Raw genomic sequence first — 10,063 nt, forward strand, 5'->3', positions numbered from 1 at the left:
CTGGGACCTTGAACCAATCCCTATGGCTCCTAGGAGGAGTTACGGCAAGGGCCTGGGAGACCATTTTAAAAGTATAAAGCGCCATGACCCCATAAGTGAAAGGCAAGGCTTTCTGAGGTTTCTGGCCTGCAAATCCCACCGGATCCCTGCAGTGCCCTCCGAAGACCTTCCCCTACCAGACCGACAGTCCCTTTTTGTCTCTAGAAGTCTCAGATTGGAGGCTCTCAGAAGGGCAGCTGGGGCCTGAGTATTGAACCTTCAGATGTGCAGTCTACAGTGCTCGCAAACTCGAGGTGCCCTGTGGAGGAGGGGCAGGCCTAGAGGACGCAACCCCCTCCTGGGCAACAATGAGCGCTTTCCCCCACCACCCACCCATCAGTGCCCCTTTGCAGACCCCTGAGATGGAGTGAAGGAGTGGTCAGACAGCCGTACCCAACCGGGCGTCCAAGAGGAGCGCAGGGAATGGGCCGCCCTCTAGGAGCGCTCCACTGCGGCTCTCCAGCGCCACCCCCAGCGGAGAGCAGCAGCTGCAGCCCGGCCCGGGCGCCTTTTTCGGGCTCCCTGGCTCCCCTGCGGCCACTGCGGGCGGCGCACTCGAAGCAGCCAAGCTTTGCCTTCGGAGGAGATGCCCAGGGATCTTAGCCAGCAGTCTGCGGATGCCAGGGATCGGAACTGGCGAGTTTCCCGACCGTATCTGAGGGACCCCGAGCCTCGGCCTCGAGGGGGCGCTACCCAGTCTACTCGAGGACCAGGCGGCTGCAGAAAAGCCCCAGGGTCAAGGGCCTGAGCAAGGCCAGGGCTTGGAGAACCGGAATCTAGCCAGAGTCCTGGGGAGGCTGAGTTGGGGAACCAGATCCCCGAGGACAAAGATGGGCGGGCCACTGGGAGTCACCGACGCTGCCCGCCGCCCGGAGCTGCTCCAACGAGCGCCGGGCCTGTGGCTTGAACAAACTTTCCTGCAGCACCGGGGCGGAGAAGCCGGGCTGGAGGCTTCTCCCCCGGGCTTCTGCTCTCCTCCACCTGCTAGCGCTCAGCCTCCGCCCAGCCTTCTCCCACCCCTGCTCCCTCCCCCACCCCCGCGTGCTCTGCTCACTCAGACGCCTGTCTCCCCTCTCCCCTCCTCCTTCTCCCTATTGCCTTTCTCCCCCACTTTTCTCCTGTCTCTTCTTTTGTATTCTCTCCTCCCTCGCCGCCCCGGTTGCCTCTCGCCTCCTCCGGGCCGCAGGGGAGGAGGTGAGCGCGCTGCGCCCGGGGCCTGCGCGGCGCGGAGGGAGGCGTTTCTCCTACTTCTCCCGGGTAATTTGGAGAGGTTGTGTGTGTGTGCGCGCGCGCGTGAGCTCCAGGCGAAAAGGGGTAGGATTCAGCGCCGAGCAGAGAGGGTCAGGGTCTTTGACGTTCCTCGCCAGCTGCACAAACCTCCCGGAGCAAGTGTGAGTGTGGGTGAGAGTACGCGCGCGCGCACGGGCTGGCTGCTTTTGGCACGCTTGGTGGCCCGGGGCCCCGGGGCCCGGGGTCCCGTCTGGCGGCCCGGGATTACGGTGACGTCACATTGAGCCTCTGGCCACCTTGGACTGGGATACCTCCGGAGCCTCACAACCCCGCGCCGCGCCGCGCCTCACCTCGCCACCACGCGCCTTTGGGAACCCGCATCTTCTTCCTTCCCCTGCCCATCTATGGGCCCTTCTGTCTTCCGGACCCCACGGGCCAGAGGGGTGCCCTCCAGAGCACAGGGCTCCGCAGCCGGGCTGCCCTTAGCTCTGCCTCCACTCGGGCCAACCAGGCGGAGGAACCGGCGCTGGGCACCCGCAGCCGTGTAAGGAACTGAGACGCCGCACGGCTGGGGGCGCCGAACAGCTGGGCTGAGACGGGAACTCGAAAGGGAAGAGGGAGGCGGGCCAGGGACAGCCACCATGTCCTTCCCGCACTTTGGACACCCGTACAGCGGCGCTTCCCAGGTAAGAGGTGCCTCTATGGGGAATAGGGGACAGACTGGGTGGAGGAATGCTTAGTGCACAGCGCCTGCCTCTGATCTTCCTCCTCTTGTGTCCTGGAGGAAGCTGGAGGGAGCAAGGACCAGGGTAATGTGTCACAGCCTCCTCTGACATCCCCAATCCCTAAATGAGAACGTTTCGCCCCGGAGTGCACGCTGGAAAATCTTGTGACCCGAAACATGGGCACTCTGACCACGCGCTCAGTGAGGTGGGTGGGATCACAGGAATCTCCCAGTCAGGCCTTCTCCTATACAGAAGTCTGAGGTGACCGGGAGTGTCTTAAAGAAAAAGAAAAAGGAAAAAAAAAAAAAAGGCTTCTAGGCTAGAACGCTGTCCATCTCACCATATTGCTGTTCATTTGTTGACCTCGGCTCTTATCCTACCGCTTCTTTGGGCGGGCCCAAGCTCTCTGGTTCCCTCCGTTTTCCAAACCAAAGTGGATGTTGTGGGATGACAAGGGTTTCTTGGAAAAGTTCTGCGGACACCGCCTCCACTGGTCTCCAGTTTCTCTCTAGAGTGTATTTTCCTGGTGTCTAGAGCCGGCTCGACCTTTGACCTGCTGTGTGATCTTAGACAAGTCTCATACTCTCTCTGATCCCGACTACCTATCTATAAAATGGGATCAGGAATGAAACATTTATGACGGTTTCTAAGGCCACCTTCTAGTTTTGCCTTTGCAAGGTCCTGTGAGGAGGGTAGGGAAGAGGGCTGAGGATTTGGTGTCTTTAATTCGGGTTTCAGAACATTCACATTCTCCGGACCCCCTGGGGCTCTGGGGCCTTCCAATGCCCTAGGCGCATCTAAAACGGCAGTTTGGTTAAAATGCCTTTTATAATTTCCGCCCCAGCACCTAACAGAATGCTCAGCCCAGGTAGCATTTAGTTAATGCATAATGAAGGAATGAATGAAGAAGCAATCTGGCTTTTTCCTCTTTGCTTCTAGCTCCCGCCAGTGGGAGGTGGGGGGTCTCTGACCTCCAGTGCCCTCTTTCTCACCCCTGTAGTTTCTGGTGTCTGCAAGTTCCAGCACCACATGCTGCGAATCCACCCCACGCTCAGTCTCAGATGTGGCATCAGGCTCCACCCCGGCGCCCGCTCTCTGCTGCGCACCCTACGATAGTCGGCTGCTGGGCAGTGCGCGACCGGAGCTGGGCGCCGCCTTGGGCATCTATGGAGCCCCCTACGCAGCCGCTGCAGCTGCCCAGAGCTACTCTGGCTACCTGCCCTATAGCCCGGAGCCGCCCGCACTGTATGGGGCACTGGTGAGTACAGGAGTGGAGTCCCAGGGGCGTGAGCAGCAGAGGCAGGTGAAGTCCAGAGAAAGTCACAGAGAGATGCACAGCTCACAAGGAAAGGAAATGGTTAGGACTGTGTATAAGGAGGAAAAAAAACAAACACAGTACCTTACAGTTTGCAGAACTTCATACTGTGTAGAAAACAATTGTACTTCATTCTGTAAAGTAGGTAAGTCATCACTAATCTCAATTTATGAATGAGGAAATAGAGGTGCACAGAGGTTCAAATACTTTACCCAAAGTCACAGAGATACAAAGGGTCAGAAAAAAGCTCCTGAAGGAGAGTAAAGCAGGAAGTGCCCCAGCTGGTGTGTGTGTTGGGGAGGGGCCAGGAGGAGGCACAAGCGGCACAGTAATAACAGCAGCTAATATTTAACTACTGCTTATTCTGCACCAGGGATGCTGCCATGCATTCTACCAACATAGTCTTCTTCAATAACCTATAAGTACTACTATCCCCATTTTACGAAGGAAGAAATTGAGGCACAGAGTGGTTAAGCAACTGTGCCCAAGGTCACTCGATCATTGCCAGTGGCCATACTGGGATTTGAACCAAACCCTTAGTGACCATTCCGTGTGCTCCCTCCCCAACTGTAGTCCTGAATTCTCTTTTTCTCTTCTGCCAGAATCCACAGTATGAATTTAAGGAGGCTGCAGGGAGTTTTACACCCAGCCTGGCACAACCAGGAGCCTATTATCCCTATGAGCGTACTCTGGGGCAGTACCAATATGACCGGTAAGGAGTGAAAGTGACTGGCACTGAGTCTTTCCTGCCCCACTGCCAAGGTAGGGTGGATGGGGGCAAGGAAGAGGGAGGGAGCTGGGCCACACTTCCAGGCCACAGACTGCCCTCTGCCTGCAGGTCCTTGTTCCCCTTCTAGAACAAGAGCCAGGTTCTCCCCCACAGGTATGGGGCAGTGGAATTGAGTGGCGCAGGTCGAAGAAAGAATGCCACCCGGGAGACCACCAGCACACTCAAGGCCTGGCTCAATGAGCACCGCAAGAACCCCTACCCCACTAAGGGTGAAAAGATCATGCTGGCCATCATCACCAAGATGACCCTCACCCAGGTGTCCACCTGGTTCGCCAATGCACGCCGGCGCCTCAAGAAAGAGAACAAGATGACATGGGCACCCAAGAACAAAGGTGGGGAGGAGAGGAAGGCAGAGGGCAGAGAGGAGGACTCGCTAGGCTGCCTAAACGCTGACACCAAAGGTATTGGAAACCTTCACTCCACCTTAAGGGTTTTGCAAGCCATCAGGCAGTTTGGTCTTTCAAAGCTGCCCTGTGGGGTAGATTTTCTGGAAGGTCCTCAGGCTTACCCTTGCACTTCCTAGCCTGTGCACTTCCCTCTACCTGCATTTCTCTTCAGAACCAGCATCTTCTAGACGTCAAAATGTTACCTCCTAAAGTCCTTCCTGCCTCACCCAAGCCAAAGTATCTTTCCAGTTATTCTTTGTTCTGCCAGCCTGTTTGGATTTCCTTTGCCATACTTGTCACTGTGAGAAAACTTGCAAACCCAAATACCCTCTCTAAAATGCCAGCTCCACCAGAAGTCTTACTCACTGCCATGTGCCTACACACCTAATACCTAAATGATGGCAGGCACATAGTTGGCCCTCAGTAAATATCTGCTGAATTAAATGATATAACAGCAGCCACTTGTAGATGTTGAGACTGAGTAAAAACTGCTCCCTGGTTTTTCACAATTGAGAAACTGAGATCCGGAACTCGGGCAGCGCCAAATGGTGTTTCCTTGGCTTGGCACTGCCCAGGAGAGTAAAGGGTGGGGACAGGGTAGGGCAGGAATTCTTTCCCACCGACAGGCGGCCAACAACACCAGGACAAGTGCAAGGAGTGGTACGACAGGTCTGGTGAATTACACCGCGGATGCCCGCACATGCCCTCTGTGCAGGGCGCGTCTTGCTAAAATCTTCCCAAGGATGGGCATTCCTCGGATTTCCCTTGGGCCCTGGGGCTTTTCTCACTCGCTCTTGATTTCCTGCAGACGTTACTGCTAGCCGGGAGGCCCGGGGGCTCCGGCTGAGTGACCTGGAAGACCTGGAGGAAGAAGAGGAGGAGGAGGAGGAGGAGGAACCTGAAGACGAGGAGGCAATGGCCACAGCTGCGGACAGGCTGGCAGAGTTCCGTAAGGGCGCGCGGTCGCTGCCTGGGTTTTGCGCTGCAGCTCGAGAGGGCCGACTGGAGCGCAGGGAGTGTGGCCTGGCCGCTCCCCGCTTCTCCTTCAATGAGCCTTCCGGATCGGAAGAAGCTGACTTCCTCGCGGAGGAGCCAGGCGGCCCCAGGTTGACCATGCACTACCCGTGCGTGGAGAAACCGCGCATCTGGTCTCTGGCGCACACTGCAGCAGCTAGCGCTGTCGAAGGTGCACCCCCAACCCGGCCCAGGCCACGAAGTCCTGAGTGCCATATGATTACCGGACAGCCTCCTGCCTCTGCCCGGCGACTCGCGGTCCCCAGAGACTCCGCGTGCGACGAGTCTTCCTGTATAGCCAAAGCCTTTGGAAACCCCAGGTTTGCCCTGCAGGGACTACCGCTGAACTGTGCGCCGTGCCCGCGGAGGAGCGAGCCTGCAGTGCACTGCCAGTACTCGTCTGGAGCAGAAGGTAGTGGGCCCCCAACGGCGCTGGGAATATCTGTGCAAAAGACACACACCTACCGCCCTGCCCGGCAATGCACACCCCTTTGCCACTCCTGTCTGCCCAGGTTTCCCACAGACCTGACGGGAGACTGCTTCACAGTACTCTTTGAGACGGAAGCTTAGAGATAAAAGTTCTAGTTCTCCCTTATTTTAAAGCCAAATAATAATAATAATAAACTCACAGGGAGACTATAATTACCTAGAATCACTTAGCCGTTCGAGAGATGGACAACCAAGATCTCTGCATTCGTGGTCAAGTGTGCGACCAAATTCACCAGGTGTGCATCACCATGCCCCTCTAGCACAATCGCCCTTGTCCCTGCCTGCCCTTCAGAGGAGACCCCGTGGTCCCCTCCTGTGCTGCTTGGATAGTTTACTAGGATTGGGCAGGCGCCAGGGCTTTTGGAGAAGTCTGAGACTGTGGGCCAGATGCACACCATAGATTTAAGATCAGTGCATAAGTCTACTTTGCAGCCCTCTCTGTGTCCCACCAAAACCCCTGGAGAGTTGTAGACATGCCCCTGTGGTCAATAACTTTAGAGCCGGGATTGGTTCTGTCCCTGGAGAGCACTCTGCCAAGGGCTCATCCCCAGGCAGGCCAGTGACTGCCAATCAGTGTCCCCTGGTGCTGGCTGATTCTTTCACTGCGTTAAGGACCTGGTGGAAGGGAATTTCACCCCACAAAGGGACATTCCCCAAGCATGAGGCAGCCTCCAGCAATTACTGTCAGATTCTGCTCTTTGTAGTAATTTCTCTCAGGATTAGCTGCTGGCTTAGAAAAGTGGGTTACACTGTTATTTGAATTTACACAACGGATCCAAACATTACCTCTGGCAAGCTAATTGCCTCTAGACCCTTTTCTTGTCTCCAGAAGAGACATGGCTGACCCAGAGGTTTCCTAAGAATTGCCGCTAAGCGGCCTTTGGGTTTTAATCAACATTTCCTCTCTCAGCAGGTTAGCGCAATGGCTGTGATTTGCGGAAGAATCTTGGAAATGGGCCCCGCATTTCAAATTCATCTCCAGGTTAAGAAGCTGCCAGACCTTGCCAGGGACCAGGAGCTCTCACTTTGCCTAAGAGACAGACACACAAAAACCCTCCTAGCAGCTGTCCTTGCACGCAGAGCTAGGGTGGTGGGCAGACTTGGACGTTAGTGGACCCCATGGAGGAGATGGCAGGGCACCTTGAGGAAGGCCAAGTGGGAGGCTGGGCAAGTCTGCCCCACCCACCGACTCTACCAAGTCTGTCTTCCTCCTCTGGATTCAGTACGGCTTCCTCTCCTGCTCACCCCTGTCTCTCACCCTCACCCGCCTCACTTTGTAACTTCATCGCTGACCCAGCCACTAAGGACCGTGTGCGTCTTCTCCCACTCCCAACCCCTTGTGTCCTTAAAAATAATCAGTCCGAACCCATGCTGTGTGGCCTATCTTTGCCCGGGGATGCTTGGAGAGGTCGGGGTGCAGGCAAGGATGCATTGCGGCCAGGGGTTCTTGCAACAGCGACAGCGCGGCCTGGTCTTCAGACCTCAGTTCCTTTAGTAGCTGGGAAAGAAACTGACAAGGTAACCGACAAGGCGGTGGGCCTGCAGCCCAGAGGACTAGCCGCTGTGTAACCAACCTGCGAAGCCAGGCTGACCATCTCTCGGGTCATGCACATGGGAGGTGGTGGAACCTGTCAGGATGTTTATCTGGAAACTGCATCTGTTTCCAGGTTTGTATTTGGGTAGTAAGTTTACTGCGGGGAGGGGTGATGAGGACCGCTTTCCTCTGGTCAACCTGGACCTAATGGCTAGGTCGGGCAGCTTTCAGGTCAGGGTGAGGCGAGTGGGGGCATTCTTCCCATTTTATCAAAAGTGTCAGCAAATACTTCCGGTACAGGCCAACCAATGGGAGCTGACGAGCATGGAAGGGGTCTTTGTTCCCCCTGCGACCCATGTCGGGCTGCGGGGATTGAGGGTAAGAGATTTAAAGATGCCCGAACGATGCCGGCTGGGGAAGGCTGCCTGCGTTCGCGTCTCGGGTCTAGTGGCTTCGGCTTTAGCCTGGGAGTGAGCGCACTGCTGCTCGCAGGGAAGCAGGGACCCGGGGCACTGTCCAGTAGGCGAGCTCGGGAGAGCAGATGGGGAGGGAAGGCAAGAGGAAAGGTAGCTGGGTTGTGCGCCCAAGGCCTGGATCGCTGCGGAGCTGCGTCTCCAACGCCGGGTCCCGACCAGGCCAGGCCTTCCAGACCAGCGCAGATGCCAGATCATCAGTCACCAAAATCCCGACGAGCAGAGTCCGCCTCCTGGGCAGAGCTGAAGATCTTTGGAGGCCGATGAGAAGAAATGTGGAGGTCGGAATTGCTAGGGAAACCGAAGCAGTGCGCCACTTCCCTCTTCTCTATGGAAAAGACCCTTTGCTGTCGGAAGGGACTTTAGAGATCATGAATTACAAAAACTGCAAACCTCCTCTAATGATGAGAAGGATAAGCCCAAACGGGAGGGCGGGTGACCAGCTCAGGGTCACAGCAGTGCGTGGTGAAGACCAACTCCAGCTTTCCACCGGGGTAGATGTCCCTTTTTCGGTTCCCACTCCCTGGCCAGAACACCCGCATGCACTTCCTCTGGGAGACCCCCCTCTTTGCTTTCGTTTTGTTCCTGGGCAACAGCTGCTCCCACCCCCAACCTCCCCGGGGACCCTCCAGTCGCCCTTGCTGACCCGCGGCTTAGGGTCCGGAAAATTAAACTGAGAAAAGATAAACATTATTTCCAGTCGGCTTTGCGGGATTAATGCTTGTAATAAAGAGCATTAGCTGGAGGTTTCTTTCAAGGCGTACTCGACCCCACCCCCTACTGGGGGACCAGGTAGACCCCTCCAGAGACTGCAGAGGTGGCCGAGGCTTCCTAGGCCCTCCAGTTGAGAGTAGGGCCCTAGAGAGTCATTTCATTGAGGGGAGAGGGATTCTTAGAATCAGAGAGTCAACACTTGGAGACGGGAAGCTGAAGACCAGATTGGAGAAGGGACTCCACTAAACTCAGTTCACATGGCTGAGCAGGGTCTGGGATCCAGAGGGTGGGGGTTAGGGGGAATCTTACCTGCACACAGCCTCCAGCCATTCAGCCTTAACCATGGAAAAGGAGGCCTTCCCATGTTGCCCTACCTCACCACCCAGGACCCCAGGAGGTTTTCTCTCCAGCTGCAAGAAACATCTCTTGCCTGGGTGGCCTAGCCTCTCCTTGCCTTCCCCAGCCCAAAGCGGTAGCCTGAAGCCTAGGGTTATCCTAAAGGTCTGGTTCTAGTTGGCTGGAGACAGTGGGGTGTGAGAGTGGCTGAAGAGTAGCCTGGAATCCCAGAAACCTGCTTTTCCTTCACAATCGTGTTACCACCTTATTACGTGGCTTGGACAAGCCCCTTCCCCTCCTAGTTCTGCCACTGTAAAATACAGGGATGATCTAGTTCTCTCTCTTGCTGCTCAGTGTCTCCTCCCAAGCTGATGGTGAGCTCCAGGGGTCTAGGAGAAGGGCCTGAGAATGGCACGTCTGAGCCTGTGATTATCCCAGCCTCAAGCCCCCAGTGGCAATCTGTTCCCACCATCTCTGCCCCGCTGAGAGCCTCCTGCAAATCTCCCAATATAATCTCCCAGAATCATATTTTGAATACAGTCTTGATTAAACACCAGAGCAAAGGGAGGGAAGATGCAGCCCTGCTCTCTTCGGCTGAGCCTCCTGGTGCCCACAGACAGCTGAACTGTGAGCTCTGCAAAGTAAATGTTGGTAAATGCAGAAAGTTGAGGTTCTCAGGTTTGTAGGATGTATAGAAGCTGGGCCTTCAAATTCCTTCTATGGCTAGAGTGGCCTTTCCCTCAGCAGGGCAGCAACCAGGTGCTAGGCCCTCTGGAGGAGAGGAGCAGCCACCCAGAGGAGCACCCCACCCCCTACCACCAGCACACCCAGTGTCTTCCTTTATTTCTCTCCTGCCAGTGTCAGTAGATGGACATTGGATTCACTAGATGATCTCTATGATCACTTCTAGTTTTAAGATTCTATGATCCTGTCACTGATAATAAAAACTTCTAGAGCCCTTACCGTGTGTCAGAATCAATGCCAGGTGTCTTAGTTCATTTGAACTGCTGTTTCACAG

General features: G+C 55.8%; 1 protein-coding gene across 2 annotated transcripts; it reads left to right on the forward strand.

Annotated features, from left to right (window-relative positions):
• The first annotated feature begins 1,022 nt into the window (after positions 1-1,022).
• Positions 1,023-7,357, forward strand: IRX6 (iroquois homeobox 6). 2 transcript variants are annotated; one of them, XM_012447984.2, is made up of 6 exons: positions 1,023-1,955; positions 2,995-3,252; positions 3,912-4,021; positions 4,193-4,500; positions 5,294-5,911; positions 6,899-7,357. In XM_012447984.2, exons 1-6 carry the CDS (start codon positions 1,911-1,913, stop codon positions 6,904-6,906), a joined length of 1,347 nt encoding a protein of 448 aa, XP_012303407.2. In that variant the 5' UTR covers positions 1,023-1,910; the 3' UTR covers positions 6,907-7,357. The 2 variants fall into 2 exon arrangements, with proteins under 2 accessions (XP_012303407.2, XP_012303408.2); XM_012447985.3 differs by having other exon boundaries at positions 1,882-1,955; positions 6,902-7,344.
• The last annotated feature ends 2,706 nt before the right edge of the window (positions 7,358-10,063 follow it).

This window comes from Aotus nancymaae, unplaced genomic scaffold (assembly GCF_030222135.1).
Source record: "Aotus nancymaae isolate 86718 unplaced genomic scaffold, 86718_ANA_hifiasm-v0.15.2.pri h1tg000030l, whole genome shotgun sequence".
NCBI lineage: Eukaryota > Metazoa > Chordata > Mammalia > Primates > Aotidae > Aotus > Aotus nancymaae.